The 17626-nt window shown below is 49.8% G+C and overlaps 2 protein-coding genes across 5 annotated transcripts in view; one reads left to right on the top strand and one right to left on the bottom strand.

Annotated features, from left to right (window-relative positions):
* Positions 1–12350, bottom strand: part of VPS53 (VPS53 subunit of GARP complex) — a 49193-nt gene extending 36843 nt beyond the window's left edge. For all 3 annotated transcript variants that reach the window (XR_014887640.1, XM_085241014.1, XM_085241015.1), the window contains exons 1-4: positions 12194–12350; positions 10219–10299; positions 9221–9270; positions 8337–8403 (exon numbers count right to left, since the gene is read on the bottom strand). Coding sequence is in view for 2 of the 3 variants with exons in the window: in XM_085241014.1 (XP_085097140.1) it covers positions 8337–8403; positions 9221–9270; positions 10219–10299; positions 12194–12277 (282 nt within the window). In the remaining variant the exon portion in view is untranslated. The remainder of the gene's footprint in view (positions 1–8336; positions 8404–9220; positions 9271–10218; positions 10300–12193) is intronic.
* Positions 11447–17424, top strand: TLCD3A (TLC domain containing 3A). Of its 2 annotated transcripts, none has more exons than XM_085241032.1 (5): positions 11447–11810; positions 12716–12799; positions 14522–14735; positions 15188–15283; positions 15445–17424. In XM_085241032.1, the coding sequence occupies exons 1-5, from the start codon at positions 11761–11763 to the stop codon at positions 15712–15714; spliced, it is 714 nt and encodes a 237-aa protein (XP_085097158.1). In that variant the 5' UTR covers positions 11447–11760; the 3' UTR covers positions 15715–17424. The 2 variants fall into 2 exon arrangements, with proteins under 2 accessions (XP_085097158.1, XP_010720473.3); XM_010722171.4 differs by lacking the exon at positions 11447–11810 and adding an exon at positions 12407–12624.
* The last annotated feature ends 202 nt before the right edge of the window (positions 17425–17626 follow it).

Below are 17626 nucleotides of genomic sequence, written 5' to 3'. Positions count from 1 at the left end.
AGTAACACTGCATGTAAATCCCTTTTTCTTAATCAGAAGGGCACTGTCAGATAGATCTGAGGGGAAGCTGAGAAAGAACTGCAAGTGTTATTCAGCTCACAAAGCCTAATTAAACTTTGTAATGGTTCTTCTTTCAGGAAACCAATGAAAAATGTTGGCTGCAACATTTCAACTGCAGCATCTGAGAGTAAAATACTGCACATGTGGGAAGGAAATAAATTACACCGTTCTGCTGAGTGTGAAGGTAGAGAAAAGCAAAGAGAAAAATCACCTCATATTTGATCAGTGGTGCTCCTTACTCAGGGAGAAGGAATCGACAGTCTAAGGAAGGAAAGCAGGTCTAATTCTTTAAGGCACGATAAAGAAGTGTTTTTTGTTTTTGTTTTTTTTTTACTTTATATAAATTTATTCTCTTGCCTATAAAAATGAGAGATGGGAAACTGCAGATGTGTTAAAGACCACACTTTATATTTTGGTAAGAATGCGTTTCCCTTCCAGTAAAGCCACACTCTGCTCCTGTAAAGACAGTGAATCACAAATGTTAAAAGGATTTTGTTACAGCTTTTGTTTTTGGACAGAAATTCTAAAGGCAGAACAATACCAAGAGAATAGGAATTGCTCTCAAGGACAGAACTGGTTTACATGATGAAGAGCAGCAACCAGCTTTGCTCTGTGGTTTGACGCAGGCTTTGCTGTGCAGCACAATTTGTCTCCTCGCCCTACATGTAAATTGATGGCACTCCCAGCTGACTTACAGAAGTTATTGCACTTCCTTTCCTAAAGCATCTCAAGGGCTGAGGACTACTAATAAACAAAGAGATACACAGATACGTCATCACCCATGGTTATATGAAACGAGGATGTTGAAATTAGGCTTGCCATGTACTGAACAACATCATATGACTCTAATCAGCAACTGAGCCTGCAAGCTACAATTAACCCAGCAGCATTATTTATGAAACCTGATGCAACCTCTGCACTCCCCAAGCGCCCAGCAGCAGCTGAGGACAGCCCTGGCAGGAGCCTGCTGCCCACAGAGGCCACAGCTACTCATCCCAGGGCACCCAGCAGTGGTACACTGAGGAAAGAGGGCAGCAACACAGCAAGAGGCTGCAGGGAGAGCATGCAAGACAAAGCAACAGGCCATGGGCTTTCTGCTTTTCTCCTGCTCTGGCTTTCTTCAGCCAGTTCTTGGAGTGAGGAAGAGGATCCTTCCATTTCATGTGATGCACTTTTACCTGGCCCCGTTTCTCAGCCACTCTGTGTTAATGCAACGAAGCTCCCCTGCTCCTGTGTTAACAGCAGGGATGAAGAGCAGAACACTGAGAAGTTCACAGAGGAGCTGGAAAGTCCACTTGCACACAGCCCAGGTAAGGCAGGCAGACACTGAGCTCCACAAGTCATCACATTCTGTAAAACAGCAGGGAAAAAGCACAGCACACCAACCAGCCACAGCTCTTTAAACCTCTTCACCCTGAGATGCAACAGGAGCAAGCCCATCAAACATGCTACAAAACAGTAGGGGAGCAAAGGTAGAGCATGAATCACTAAGAAAAAACTGCCTACAAAATATCTTCATTGGCACTGACCCAAGCAGTTCTGAGGGCATCATTTCTTGTGCTATCTTTCAGCTTGATCTCCCAACCAGCAAAATGGGGAAAATAAATAACCTGAGTGAGAGGTGGGAAGAGACTGAGTCTAACAGTGCAATGCCAACATGAACTTTAATTCAGTATTTCAAAGTGAAGCTCCTTTGAAAGTTAACCTTGCAGTGATTTACAGCCATAGCAACAATGGCCAAGCCAAAAAACAAAGCCTGAGTGATAGCCTGCAAATCCCCACAGCTCTGCAGGGGAACACAGCCATGGTGGCTGTCATCCCAGTGGCCCAGGTGTCACATCATGGAGATGCAGCACTTGAGGACACATTTATTGGGCGTGATGAGGTGATGGTTGGACTTGATGATCTTGGAGGTCTCTTCCAAACTTTACAATTCTATGATCCCCCACTGTCCCCAAGGCACAGCTTCACCATCTGCCACCGTGCTGTCCCATCCCTCCCAGCCATGACTGCATGTCCCTGCACTGGAGCAAGACAACAAAGTGCCAGGAGTCACACAAACAGGGCAGTTAAAGGAGAGTGTTATTATCAGATGTCATTCATTCAGAAAAAGAGCACATTTTCAGCAGCAGCTTGCTTGCTTAGGGAACTCTGAGATTTAGGACTGAGTCAGCTTTGTTCAGTCCCAGTAACAGTTAAAATACCTTGATAGCTTCCATATGCTCACTGGTGGTGTTCTAGAGACACGCTCCTTTTATTTGATTCTGGCCAATATATATTTCAATTGGATGTCATTACTCACATCAGAAAGCTGCCCTCTGCTAAGTACTTTATAGACACTTGACACATCTGCCAAATTCACAGCATCCAAATGAATTTTTAATGTTACAGATTGGGCTGTGGTCAGAATGCTGAGAATTTAATGCCTCTGGATTGGTCCCCGCTCCTGAACACAGTGTATTAATGCTCCTTTCATTTGCTGCCACGCTTACAGCCCTGATCAATGAACATCTCTGGACCATGACTGAAAACAAGTTCCCATTCCCAACTCTCAAAAGAGCCTCAGCTGCAGAGATTTCAAAGCAACTCGTGCTTACTGTGACCAGACTCCTGATTTGTGCCACTGAAATCTCATACAAAGAGTCTCTCCAGACTGAGAAAGGGTGGAAATTCATTTTTATTCTCAGCCTGATTTCATTTTAGAGAAGACTAAGTTTCACAGCTATGGATAAACCACTGCAGCTCTAGCTGTGGCACTCAAGCAGAGGGGCTGGTCCATGGGAGCTCTGACAGCACACAGACAGCCAGATGCTTCCCTGGGCAGACAAATCTGATGGGCTCAGCACCCCTGGCTTTAATTTTAGCAAATTTCAACCCTAGGACTTGATCAAATGCTATGTAACTACCACAATCACCACTAAAGAATACAATTTTCTGTCATCAGTTCTAGTTCTAACCACTAATGCTGCACTAAGGATGCTTTAAATCAACAGATTATGTCCAAGACTGCACCAAGCTTAAAATTGCTGCTTTTGTCCCTTCACTTAACCCCTGAATCATGCTTAGAAATCAAAACCTGTCCTCAGAACAGCCGCACAAACGCTGGCAGACAGGAGGTGTGAAGCAAGAGGTGATACCTCACATAGTGCTCAACTCCTGAACACACATCAAAAATAGAAGATGACAAAAAAAGGGAAAGAAAGAGGGAAAAATTAAAATGAATAAGATCCACAGTAACACAGAACCTCCTGCCTGTTGTCAGGACTGCTATTTCCAGGCTGGATTTCTCACTTTGCTGGCAACCAAACCAAACTGGGCTGTGGCACAGCCCAGCCTCATTTTGCAGCTTGCACTGTCACAAACAAAATGCCTTTTGCCTGCACAAAACGTGACCTGGTGCCCAGCCCTGGTGGCAGGGCAGTGACAGGGGCATGCATCACCTCCTGACATAGGAGCACAAGGCAAGGTCGTGCTCAGACCTGCCTTGAACTGAGCGTTGTGGCAGATGGCAGAAATTCTGCCCGACCTCTCTGTGCAGTTGCGGATGCCAGTTTTAATGGCCAGGAGCCAGGAGGATAATAAGCAGCACTATTTCTTCTTGGCATGCCATCCACCTGAAATCCTTTTCAGTAAACATGTTCTGGGCTAGAAAAAGCTCCACGCCTCTTCAAGGGGAAGGACATTGCCCAACTGTCACAACTCACTAGGGAAATGGCTGTAAATGATTCTCACTTTTTATTCATTTTGGCAGCTCAATTTCTGGTGATTATTCACTGGTTATGAAAGAACATCAGGACTTCAGTTGCTGGACTGGAATCTGAGAGAACCTGTGGTGTGACTTTTCCTTTTTTATATATAAAATGACACAGCAATTTAACCTCCATCCATTCATCACCTTAAAACACACAATGAAATCTACCTTGTGTTTCAGAATAGAATCAAAGAGCCACTAAGGCTGGAAAAGACCACGAAGATCACCAAGCCCCAACACAAACAGGTGGGGATGGAAAGGGACCTGAAGCAACAGTGCTGCTTGCTAAGCATGGTCATGCAGTGCAGGCACTGCACAAAGACAGCTCTGCCTACTGCTGCACCCACCAGTGGCCACGTCAGTAAGAACTTGGGTAGCCAGGCTGACACCACCAGAAGGGGAGCACCATTCTCCTGCTGCCATCCTCAGCATCTGCACATCGCTCTTTTCCTGCTCGCCACTCATCTTCATCTCTTCTTTCCTCTCTGTATCAGTTCTACAACACGTTTCCTGCTTGCTATTAAAACAAGAAAGAAGTATTTCCCATCATTCCATCTATGACCTTGTCAATCCCAATAACCTGTGGGCATTTCTCTATGCCAGACACATCTCCTCCTTCCACAGAGGCTGCAGCACACAGGACTGCCCGGGACTCTGCACAGCTGCAAAGCTCAGACATGTTTATTTTTACATGCAGTGAGGGAGGACAGCAGTGGTTACCAAAGTATGGGATGACTAATTAAGCCGTCTACTGCTGTGCTGGGTTCAGGCTGGGCAGCAAGAATATATTTGTATTCTTTAACCACAGCAGCTGCCACCTCTTTTCTGCGCCGTTGTAGTTCAGGAAAAAAACAACTTACTGTTCTCATGGAGCAAAGCAAAGAAGCAGGAGCCAAGCAAAGCAATCTGAGCTATCAGCTACTATCTTCAGCCATGAGAAACACGCGAGGCTTTCCCAGCCCAGGGCACTTCCACTTCCTCTTCAGCACTCTGGTGTAGCACTGACTAAGCCAGAGCCCCCATGCACCAGGATATGCAAAGTGCTACAAGGCGTCTGGGGAACGAGCTGCAGTGAGAGCTGCTTGGCCCTGCAGGGCTCAGGCTGTTGGACTACGTGGTCCTGGAGGGTTCCTTCCAGTGGATCCATTCTATGAATGGCAAAGCTTTTCTTTAGAACAGTCCTTCCCTACTTAAATGCAGTCAGTTGGGTGTACAAGTTAGAAAGGGAAGGTGGCCCAGAGCCAAAGGATTTATTATTATTATTATTGTTTTAACATTCAAACTGTAAAGCCACAAAATCAGAGGGGATGCTAGAATTCCCCCTAGGTTTTCATTTCCTTCCCCAAACAGACTGCACAGAAAGCTGCCTCACCTTTGCTGACGCAGGCACCTGTGTCTGGCTGAGCAGATACAGCCAAGGGTTAATGAAGCTAGATGGCAAATGCAGAGACTGCTTGTTACAAGGGCAGTGCATGATAGGTGAAGCAGCTTCAGCCAAACAAACAGCACAGGCATGTCAGCAGCTGTCAAAAAAATTACGGCCAGGCGATGCAGAAGGTTCAGCAATAAACACAACTAAAGAGTGACAAATAAAAACATACCGAGCGCGTTACACATCCAGTGGAAAAATCTATGGGAACTTTTTATACTACGCCCTGGGGCAAAGAGGAAATTATGCCACAACAATAAGAGCTCTCAGCAAGGTCAGCTCAGACTCCAGCTTAGCAGCAGAGCTGAGAAAAACCTCACTGAGGGAAAACAGGATAGTGCTGGCTCCCAGAATCTGCAGGCTGGAACCATGGATTGCTACAGCAGAACCATGGCAGCTTCTGCATTCCCAGCCTCTCCCAAGGCATCAGAAATAGCCCAAGTCTGGGACTCCCAAGGAAAATGCTGTTACACCCTGCAGAGGAATGTTCCACCCACAACTGTTGTTTCCTCCCATAAAAGGATTATTAGTGAGTTAATTTCTGGAGTTCACAGTATTGTCTGCAGACTTCTCCACTGAAATATCTCACCAGGAAGGGGAAGCCAAACAAACCAGACTATTTTAAGGCTCCTGCACTCGGAGGAAATTCTAGGGCAAAATTTCAAAGGCAGATGCTTTGAACTGAGACACATTACACTCCACAGAGACAAGAGAGCATTCCTGTCTTTAGAGCCACTTAAGTAACTCTTTAGGGCCACATCTGTTTGACTTTTTTTTTTTTTTTTTTGGTAGATTTAAAAGGTGCTTTTTCTAACACCTAAATGCTATTTGATACAAACACGTGATGAAGACTACTTAGGAAACTGTTTAAAACTTAAAGACTAATGATAAAAAGCTGCTCTGGCATCCTTCCCACACCAACATTCACCTCCCAGACTTGCTTCCTCGTCTCACCCCAGAGATGGGACACAAATGTCACCCACTGCCACACCACCAGCACAGGGGACTCAAACACTGGCAGTGCAGGGCCTCAATCTGCAATGAGGATTTTGAACTCACTAACCCTGAGGTCTCTTTTTGGTTAAGGAGCACAGAGAGCACGTTCCCACAGCTGCATTCCAAATACTCACCGCTGGGCATGATGGATTCAGATTGCTCTAACTGGGAGAACAGCACACAGCACTATTCAGACAGCTCTGCATCTCAATTATCAAGCAAAACACCACTTTGCTCCAAAAAGCAAGGTTGGGCTCCCCTCTCCTGGACAGCTGTGAAGGTGCAGCTCTCAGCAAGGCTGAAGAAAGCTACATTGCTGGCAGCTTTGGTAAACGACACTCAAAGAGAATACAAATTGTTATAGGCTAAATAGCCTTGGTTTGTCTTCTAGGGACCTGCCTGGTATCACTGGCTTCCTAATATGCTATCAAAATTATATATAATCCCAGGGATTTGGGCAGTACTTGAACCAACAGCCTGCATGAGACTCCCAGTCCTCCATTTGGCAGTTCAAGCTGGCAGGAGATGGAAAATCCGAGACTGAGTGCCCTGAATCAGCTTCTCTTCCATGGCATGTGCTCTGCAAGGACAGTAGCTGCTTATGTGCCCAGTTTGGGTGCCCCACACATACACAGTGCTGGCAGGGCACAGTTAACACAGACAGCACAGAAGGAGGCTTGGCAGGGAATCTCTCCTGGCTCGCTTGGGCTCAAACAGGAACTGTTTTGCTGTCCTACCCCTGCATCTGAGATTTAGGTTTCCCTGGGAAGTCGGAGATCAAAAGGATGTTTACAATAACAGTACTACTTCCCCCCCCAGACAAGTACAGCTCCTTCAGCTCTGATACCACGCAGCCAGATAACTCTGATTACCATTTGCATGGAACAATGTTAGGTGAGAACATCACTGAAGGCAAGAGGTATTTGCAAAACACCTTCCAGATCCAATCTCTCAATAACCACACAGCACTCTGAGCTTAAATAGCTACAACAGCAAGGTTCACGGGCACTTCTGTTCACAGCACAGGTTTTCAAGGAAAGGATGGATTGCACCATTTTGGGGTCCCAGTCTGTCAAGGAGTGGAAATATGTCAAAACACAGGAATAGCTTTTTTCTTTTTGGAGTACAGAGCTGCACAAACAGCCCCCTGGAGGTCAGCCAACGATGTATGTTTTAATTTCAGTTGCTTCTGTTCCCCATGCAGTTTCTCATCACTTCCTGCTCTGCCTTAACGTCCAGTCTGCACAGAAATTATTCCTTCAACACAACAGACTTTGTAAGAAGGAAAAAAAGTGAAACTGGAGCTGGTGCTATCACAGGAAAAGAACAAATATTCTACTCCTTGCTGCAGTAGCAATTGGTGTATTGCTGGAGAAGCCCTTCTGAATAGGCAATGACCATCCCAACCCAGCAACTTATTCTTAAATCCAGTACTAAAACATAAGAATCATTGTTTACACAGAAGAAAGGAGAATGACGGATGATTCAAGACATTAATATTCCTGGTCTGAACAGATACAGGAAATACAGATGCACCAAATGATACCTCAAAATCCAATATCACAGGGTCCAAGCTCAGTGTTCACAAACACCACAGCCATAGCTGTGCTGGTCAATACCATACACTGAGCAAACACACTTGTCAAGACAAAGACAAATGAAAACCTGGGAGTTTAATAAGATACGCAGGATGAACTGGCAGTCAGTCATCAAGCTTAGTCATAGCAGCCCAGGATGCCTCAGCAAACAGCCTAGTTAAAAGGCAAAATATCCTTTTATTGATTCTTACTCAATAGCAAATGCGTTTTTACCTGTTTAATCCAGTTAGTTTATAATTAGCCACATAATGGCACAACTGCAAGCCTCCTGTTTGTTGCTCTTGCTTTTTGAAATTGATTTCTTATTTGCTTCCCTTTGCAGGGCAATCAGAAAGCAGGTTAGAACAGCTGCTTCCATGAGCACCTCAGGAAGTCAACAGAGCAAAAGGCAGCAGAAACACCCCCCTCGTGATGAGAGCAGGTTTCTGCTCGCCAGAGCAATTCTCAATGCAGCATCACAAGATGAGAACCACTGGCTTTGCCTGAGATGAGGTGCACGTACCTGCCTGCCATCCTGTCCCACGTTGGTCTGCCCTCTCACTACAGTTCGAATGCTGTCATCCAACTTCCTGGACAAAAAAAAAAACAACAACCTATCATGTCAAATCCATTCTCAATATGCTCGATCGTCTGGGAACCTTGAGAGTTACAAAAGGGATTAAAAAACAGAAAGTTGCTGTTACCAACCAACACCAAACTCATATTTCTTCCTCCCTCTTTCTCTCTGTGGGACATCAATATCTTACACAATTTGAAATTCCTGTTGCAAAAATAAAAGCCCATTACCTAACTTAATTGGAGCTTCTAGCATTTCTCCTCCCTTAAGCAACACTGTTCGTTGTTCCTTGTCAGTTTCAATTTCTTTTTTCACATAGTAAAGAGCAGTCTCAATTCTTTCAAGTTGGCAATGCCAAACTGCACAGAAAATCTAAGGGTTTTTTTCCTGCTGACATTTTATACTTACAGTATGAATAACAACAATAACCACATGAAAGGAGAGTCTTTAACAATTGCTATTGTGATCTCACAAACAAAATAAATTTCTCAGCAACCAAATATTCTGGACGGTTTGTCCTTCCAACCTCCAAACTGTACTAAAATTTGGTACCTGTTCCTACCCAACTCATTGCTTTTCAAAGGTCTACTTTGCAAATCACCAGCTAAAATAACCTGAAGGGACACATTACAACAAGGAGCAAAATACAAAAAACTACAATTAGTGACATAGTTTTGTCTCTTTCTCACTCTATTAGACTTGAGGTTGATCCTGTCTTTGTCTTTTAAGCAAATTAACACCAATTAGGCTACAGTATAGGCTGTACTTACGAAGCCTTGGTGGCAACCAGACTACTCCATCTGAGATGCAATGAAATGAGAAACACTTACCTTATTTTCAATCTGATTTTGTTGACAACTTCATCGATGTTTGCCAAAGACTACAAGAGGAAAAACAAAAAAGAACATTACAAGGAGAAAACTTCTGACCCACATCAGCTGTGACACTTCACCCTTTCTTATGCACCACACTTTACAAAAAGGAGAGCGATGATTTTTACAGCTGGAGAAAGAGACACAGAACAATTTAGCAGCAGGGTGTCCCCGTGATTCCTGCTGTGTCTCAGCAGCTGTCCTGAAATGCTGTGGTGACAGTGACCTCCAGTGGGCAGCACAGAGCTCTGGCCTTCCCTGGCCTCCTGCTGAACCCAACACCCTGCACTTGGGTGCAGGAGGCTGCTGGAGATATAGGAGGTATTACTGGGAGGAAAAACAGCACTCCACTGGCAAAGGGAAAAAGGATGAGGCAGCACCACCAGGAAACTAAACAGAGACTGCTGGAAGCCAAAGAGGCAGCTTCTGCAGAGGGTCTTAAACATGGTAACACCTGCAATGGAGCTGCCTCCCAGTCTAGCCTTCAGCTGGGAAACACCTCCTTTCACAACTGCCCTGGGGCTGATGTGGGGAAGACCAAGGGTGGATAAAGGCCCTGTGGGCATCTCACTCTTTACATCTCAGAAGAAGAAACAGGTTTCAAACACGGATGACTCTTTGGTGTCATCCCACACCCAACAACTGTCTCATTTGGTGAAAAATACTGAGGATTCTTAACGATTAATACACAGCAAGTTATGAGATGCACTGCCAAAGTACGTACAGAAAGCTAATTTTGCCTACTGATCAAAGCAGAATTTTTACTCCAGCAAACGCTTTGCATATAAAGAAACTGCATAATGAGTGAACATCATTAAAAGCTAATTTAAGAAATGATTATTGCTATAGTATTCCTACACACAGTAATGTTTAGAAGAAAAAGCTGAGATATAGGTAGGTTTCAGCCAGGTTAACCTTCAAACTGAGGAGAGGGATGTGCTGTGAGCACAACTTACTTGCTCAGTGGGAAAGAGAGTATTAATATACTCCACAGCATTGAAGTCTGCTCTGTCCAGGGGGTCTTGGCTGGGAAATACCTGAAGGGTGAAAGGAGGGAAAAAAAAAAAAAAAAACAATCAACAACACATCAATTTTAGTTTTTGTAACTTTATGGAGTACCCACTGCTTTATGGAGCACCGCTGGGCAACAGCACCATTCTGACAAGGCTGCACAAACAGCAGTGCAGTGCTCTCCAGGGGTCCCAACCTATTATAGCACCTCATAACACAGAGATATGCACATGCGTGCTTCCAAAGCCAGCATAAGCATAATCCATCACGTACAAGAAACTCCCAGGACACACGAGCCATTAATTATGCATCTCAAAGCATTCCAATGCTTTTCTGTTGTCTGGAAGTGGCAGCCCTGCTGAGGCTTTGCCCTTCTCTCTGCCTGAGCTTTGGGGGCCCTGTGATGACAGACAGGGGAGTTTGTAGTCATGTAATGCAGAACACGATAAATTGAGAAATGGTTGTGCAAGTTGTCCAGAGACTTTGGGTTTGCCGCCCTCACGTGAAAAAGGAGAGAAACAGAATCTGCTGAGTGATCCCTGCTGCCCATGAAAAGGGAAGGGAGAAGCTGTAGTGCAAACAGACCTCGTGTGTCCTCAGAACAGCTCAAACAATGCCGATGCAGCTGTCAGGCTTTGCTTGCTCTTTGTCCCCACACACTAAAACATGCTGCATTCCCTTCACTGGTACCGTATTTAATATATGTCTACAGAGCCATCAGTTCTGCTCTGTGAGGCCAAAACCACACCCAGTAAACACAGCAGCCCTCTGCAGGCACTCAGAGCCTCCACAAAGCCCTGTGCCCTGGGCACGTGCATTGTTTACACTGTATGCCTTGTAGAGAATAAAAGCAGCGTTTTTATGAGGATGCTTAAAAGAGAACCCCTATCTCTGGGGGTGTTTCAGAAGCGTGGGGATATGGCACTGAGGGACGTGGTCAGAAGGCATGGTGGGATGGGCTGAGGTTGGACTTGGGGATCTGAAAGGTCTTTTCCAACCTGAATGATTCTGAGATTTATGACCTTACACAACCTACTGACGGAGTATTACTGTCCCAGCTGTCCAACGCAACAGCTGTGCAGCGGCCAAAGAGAAGCATGAACCTCTTAAGTACACACGAGGTTATGCCTGAGTGAGGAAAGTGCTCTGACATCAGCCTGTTCTAAGAGCATAGACACAGTACCACAACCAGCCCTGCTCATCCCAAAGCTCCACAAGCATTAACAGCAGCTGAAGAAAGAAGATGGAGGGGAGATAAAAGCCAGCAAGGATTTAGCTCTCAAAACACAGACACCAACGCTGCCAGCAGCCAAACTGGCTGGGGAAGCTGCTGCTCCTACATCTTCATCACAACCCACCAACCAAAAACACTGCCCCAGGTTTGCCAGCATGCTCCCGCTTTGCTGAGCAGAAGTCAGCAGGTGCTGCCCAAAGCAACGTGAGCAACACTCACAGCAGGACTGGAACACTGGGAAGGACAGGAAGCAATGGAAGGCGTTGCCACCCTCAGCAGGCCCTTCATTCAGCCATCTCTGAGGTAAGAACTACCCAGCAGCTCACTGCGAGGTACGCCGACCCCACAACAGACGTGTGATTCGAGCCGCAAGGGTCAGAGATGCGGCTCCAGGGACACAGAGCGCACCGCAGGACACGGGGCTGCCACACGCAGCGCTCACCAAGGCCAAGGTCAGCCTGAATTTGGGTGAGCCGCAGCCACTCGGCTTAAAAAGGCACTGAGAGCGAAGCTCGGCGTTACCAAGAGCCTGCCGGCCCCCAGCAGAGCGGAGCCGCCCCTCACAGGCCGCTCACTGAGGCGGGGGCCAACAGCGGGCCCGGCCCCGCGCAGCAGGAGCCCGGCAGGCCCTCACCGGCGGCCTCCCGCGCCCGGCCCCGTGCGGAGCGGCTCCCCCAGCCCCGCACCTGCTCGATGGCGGCCTGCACGGCAGGAGCCAACTCCAGCGCCGCCTCCAGCCCGGCCGCCAGCTCCAACTCATCCTCCTCCATGGCGCCGCGCCGCTTCCGGGCCGCGGGGCACGCCGGGATGCGAGAGGACCGCCCCGCTCCTTCTGCCGGGCTGGGGGCGTGGCCTCGTGCCGGGCGTGGCCTATGGGAAAAGCCGCGTCTCCGAAAGGGGCGGGGCCTCGCGTCGGGGGCGGGGCTTGCTGGGGCGGGGCTCCCGCCGCCCGGCGCCGTGGTCCCGCGGCGGGCGGTGGCGGCAGCGCGGGCCCCATGTGGTGGACGTTGGCTGTCGCGTCCGCCTTCTTCCCGGGGCTGTTCGCGTTCTGCGTGCGGGCGCTGCGTTGGGCCGCGCCGGGATGGAGCCTCAAGGACCGCGTCCTGCTCAGCGGAAGGTACGGGCGCGGCGTGCGGCGGTGCTGGGGGACCGGAGGGATGAGCCCCGACCCGGTTGGCCCTGATTCGGTTCCCATCTGCTATTTGCAGGCTGGTGTCGACGGTGCAGGCCACGATGGCCACGGTGTCGGGCCTGACCGTGGTGCTTAGCTGCGAGGATGTGGTGCACGACAGGTAACGGGACGGGGGGGCCCTTCCTGCCCTCCGGAGTCAGTGCGGGAAACCCATAGAAAACGTCCCGAGGGCGTAACGGGGCCGGGGGGGGGGGCGGCGGGAGCGCGAAGTGCGGCATCTCCGGCCCTGGGATGGAGGAGATCCGGTGAGAATGGAGCGGAGCGGGGCAGCTCCCGCTTCCTGCACGCAGAGCAGCCCGGGATGGGAAACCACTGCTGGGCAAAGGCACGGAGATGAAATGGGAAAAATCACCAGGCCGGGCTGCCCGTGCTGCTGGTGGGGACAGAACAACAGCGATGGCTTTTAAGCTTATGATCCAGAACAGCAGAGCCGGAGGTGAGGCGGTACCCGGCTGTGCAGGGTCCCATCTGCTGCAGCAGCGTTGGACTCAGCCCTGCTGGATGCAGGCAGCCCCACGCAGTACCGACAGGGCAGATGAGAAGCCCCAGCCCGGCTGCTACGAAGGCTGCTGGCTTTGTGCAAAAGCGCAGCCCGAGCCCCAGATTTCCTTTGAATCTGGAGGAGCTGCAGCTCCACGCTCAGCAGGGGAGGGCTCAGAGAATGGCAGCGGGACAGGAAGCACCGTGAAGGCTGCCAGCTTATTGACACAGGCGGAGAGCCGTCACATTGCTGGCACTGCCTCTGCCCTCCAAAACCCTCTGAGAAGTTCAGCCCTCCTGCTCTGCATCTCCAATAGCACTCTGAGCAGGAATGCGTGCAGGGGAATCCCTCTGGGATGGCAGGAGAGCAATGGAAGGCTCACTGGGCCCCGAGCAATGTTTCTCCAGCAGCAGTTCCTTACCAGCCCCATTCACGTGGTGTTTTCTGAGGCTCCCTGCAGAGCAGGGGTTACAGCTGCCACATTGTGCAATTGGGATTCCGACATTCTTTGGGAACAGGCATCTGCGTGCAATTATTTCCCAACAGACAAAACGTCTCCCAGGGATTTATTGCCGCTGTTACAGGCTTTGCACTTCACTCTCCAAAGCCTGGGCATCTTTCATTAACTCTGCTCTCTGGGTGTGTTACAGACACTCACCTCTGGGTGGGCAGCTGACACAGACGGTCGCAGTGTTGTTCCTACCATTGGATGCAGGGTGTAGGGCAGATTACCTGCTGCAGAGCTGCCAGATGAGCACTGATCTGGGGAAGTGCCCCAGCCCCAGCAAACACCTGCCCCAGGCTGAGGGTGCTCCTCACCTCGTGCTGTTTGCACTGTGCCTTTGCTCCTGACGCAGGGCTGATTGCACAGCTCAGGCAGGCACCAAACAGCACCGACTCGATAAAGGCAGCCGTGCCCCACTCAGTGCCTGCGTTCAGGAATCACCCACTGTACCATTCCTGTTTCACATAGCTTTTCTCTGGGATGGCTGAGCTGAGGGTCCTCGTCCAGGTAAATCAGGGCACCAGGCACCCGCCCAGCTCATTGATCATAGAGTTGTTAAGGTTGGAAAAGACTTCAACGATCAAGTCCAACCCCAACCCATCCCCACTGTGCCCAATGACCACATCCCTCAGCACCACATCCCCACAGTTCCTGAACACCTTCAGGGATGGGGATTTCCCCCTCCTCCCTGGGCAGCTGTGCCACTGCCTGAATACTCTTCCAGAGAATAAATTATCCTAATATCCAGCCTGAACCTCCCCTGGCACACAGTGTGAGAACATTACCTCGTGGGCCTCCCAGACCCGTTGCTGCACATCTGTGCTCTCCCTCCCTAGGCACTGGCTGGCTGTGGAGTACGTCTGGGTCCTGGTTCCCTACATGACCTACGACATCTACGTCATGTACCTCTGCCACTGGCACAAGAGCCAAGAGAAGGGCATAGCAGAGAGGAAGCACTCGCTGACCAGTGTGCGGAGCTTCCTCCTGCAGGAGCGGCTGATGGTCACCCACCACGTCTTCATCCTCATCGTGCTCACCCCTGTTACCCAGGTGAGGGCCAGGCATGGATGTTGTGAATCCAGACAAGTGGAAGCCCTGACTGGGGGATCGTAAAATCATTTAAAGGCTGGAAAAGACTTCTAAGGTCACCAAGCCGAGCCCATCCCACCATGCCCACTAACCATGTCCCATGGTGCCACATCTCCATGTTTCATAAACGCCTCCAGGGCAAGGAACTGACATCAGTTGAGACTAAATACAGTGACCGAGAGGTAGCTTTCCTCAAGCTGTGTGTGTTGGATCTGTGCCTGTTACTTGGCTGGCATCACAATCAACACCCCTTCAGCTGACTTTGGAAAGCATCTCTGCTTGCCAGGAGATGTGAGGTGCTCAGTGTCAGCTCCCAGCTCTCCTGAAAGCAGCAAGGTCCATTAGCAGATCCCTTTGTATGAAATATGCCACAGTGGGGAAGGCCCTGTGTTCATTAACGTTGTTATTTGCAGCACTTCAGGGGAGAGCTGGGGGATTTCTTCGTGGGCTGCATCTTCACAGCAGAGCTGAGCACTCCTTTTGTATCACTGGGCAAAATCCTCATGCAGGTATGCGAGGAGGGTGGGTGCCATGAGGTGGGTGCCTGGGTTCCTGCTGCCTCCAGGGGATTCTGGGAGCCTGCAGGGGTTTGCTCCCCTTCCCCACCCCAGGCAGTCCCCCTTGCATTGCTCAACAGCACTCACCTGTGCTCGCCTTCTTCCTTTCCCAGCTGAAGATGCAGGACACGCTGCTGCACAAAGTGAACGGGATCCTCATCCTGGTGACTTTCTTCCTCTGCCGTATTCTCCTCTTCCCCTTCATGTACGCAGCCTATGGCAGGCAGGTGGGAATCCCAGTTTACATGGTGCCTTTCCGCATCCCCCTGCACTGCAACATAGCCAACGCCTCCCTCATCGCCCCGCAGCTCTACTGGTTCACACTCATCTGCCGCAAAGCCGTCCGCCTCTACGGCAGCTCACCTGCTGACAAGAGCAGGTAATGGCTGGCAGAGCACGAGGGCTGGAGAAGGGTTGTTCCCTTCCCAGCTCTTCTGCCTGCAAAGTCAGCGCTGCAGGAACCATCGTGGGAGCACAGCAGCGTCGATACCACGAGGCAGCCCTGCTGTCAGCAGTGCCGGCCTCAGCTAGGGAGAACTTTCCTTCCACGCTGCTCCTGCACTTTGAGCAAGGAGGAGGTCTCCCCATAAGCATAACTTATGGGGTTCAGAGCTGGGCACCAAACTAATGGTTACACGAGAGGGGATTGTTACAGATCCCCCATCTTTCAGGGCTGATGGCAGCACAGTGAGGCACAAAGGAGCTTGTGGAGTGGATGCAGCAGTGTAGGCGATGCTGGAGCGTGCCCAGCCCCAAGCAGCAGTGCTGGGGATGTGGGAGCTGCGTGCTGTCCCTGCTGGGTTCAGATCTGCTCCTCCTGCAGGAAGCAGAGCCAGGCCCCACGATTCTGCACAGCCTGTTCCCCAACAGGGTCTTTACACTACAGCTGCATTCAGCCTCTGACTTCCCCACACCTCACTGCTGCTGGGCTCAAGCTCACCTGGGACTCTCCACTTAACTCAAAGGGGATTTTCAGTACCACTGTCTGATGTCTATGGTTGACAGGGGGTAGGGCAGCTCCGGAGCCCCCAGCAGGATCCAAGGATTGGTTGCACTGTGTCACAGCAAGCCAAGCAGGCAGAGGGCCATTGCTGAAGGGTAGGACAAGGGCAGGAGATTGCAAAGTCCCCATCCCACCAACGCAGAGCCCTTCCGTGGCAGGTGATGGCTGGTTTCAACCCCCTTGCCTTGATGCAGTTGCACATGGGGATGCATGCATCTGCCTCATTACCTCTATAAGGTAACTGAAAGCCCAACACATTTCCTTGCCCCTGCTTTCCCTTCAGCTGACACCAGCAGCACTCTGTGTGGGTACAACCTGAGCTCCAGCTGCCCCTCCTGCCCCATCCCAGTCTCCCACAAAGGGAGGCCTGCCTGAAGCTGACAGGGAAGGAACTGGTCAGTGCATAAGGAACCAGCAACACCAGAGCAGGGTGCTGAGCTGTGTCCTTAACCGGTTCAGCCCATTTCCACCTTCAGTACAGTGAAAAAGAGGCAAGGCTTCTGTGCTCACCTTGCACCATGACTGCAGTGTGCGGTTACCAAGCCCAGCAGGTGTGTACAAGCTGGACATCAATCCTGCTTTCTCTGAGCACAGCGTAAAACTGAGCAGCCAGGTTTTCCCCACAGCCTCCTGCACAAGCCTGGAGTTTCCTCTGTTCCAGGGCAGCCAGCTGCACCAGCAGTTGATAGACCAGCACCCACTCTGTGCCTTTCATTCTGTCTAAAAGCTAAAAAGGATGGCTGGAAGAGATCTAGTCTGGGAGAATCATTTCTTTTGGGTGTCAGATCTTGTCCCAGTCATGGCTGTGCAGGCTGGAAAGAATAATAATAATTTTAGAAAAGCCTCTTCCAGCACGCTGTCGGTTATTGCACAAACACTACTGTTACATTAACCATTGAGACAAGCTGCTGTTATAAACCGCTTGCTACCCATTGCAAATATTTGTATATTGCTGTTTTTATTACAGATAACGTGCCTTATGTAAAGACAAAAAATCCACTGAGGCATCTCAGTTTGCACTAACACTGCCCTATTTACTACTGCACCTATCAGAAGAGATCAATAAAGACTTCTTTCCTGAGTCACACCACCGGATGCCTCCCTCCCACGTGCCATTCATTTCTGGGTGGGGAGGCACTTAGGCAGCAGTTTGCCACTGGGCACCCACCCCAGGGCAGCAGCCCACACCTATTGCCCAAGGTGCCTGCTCATCCTGCACAGCATCCTGCTCTGACACAAACAGCAGTGTGGCTGCGGTGAGGAGAGGGCAGCCTGACAGAAGTACTTCCCTG

The sequence above is a fragment of the Meleagris gallopavo genome, chromosome 21 (assembly GCF_905368555.1).
Source record: "Meleagris gallopavo chromosome 21, MGAL_WU_HG_1.1, whole genome shotgun sequence".
Taxonomy (NCBI): domain Eukaryota; kingdom Metazoa; phylum Chordata; class Aves; order Galliformes; family Phasianidae; genus Meleagris; species Meleagris gallopavo.
The sequence above is the reverse complement of the archived record's forward strand: the minus strand, read 5'-3'. Positions and strand labels throughout refer to the sequence as shown.

Bases quoted from the DNA above. Each gene is read 5' to 3' on its own strand.
- TLCD3A (XM_010722171.4), top strand. From the start codon at position 12,503: ATGTGGTGGACGTTGGCTGTCGCGTCCGCCTTCTTCCCGGGGCTGTTC. The intron at 12,800-14,521 runs GTAACGGGACGG...CTCCCTCCCTAG, and splicing joins GAGGATGTGGTGCACGACAG to GCACTGGCTGGCTGTGGAGT. The intron at 15,284-15,444 runs GTATGCGAGGAG...TTCCTTTCCCAG, and splicing joins TGGGCAAAATCCTCATGCAG to CTGAAGATGCAGGACACGCT.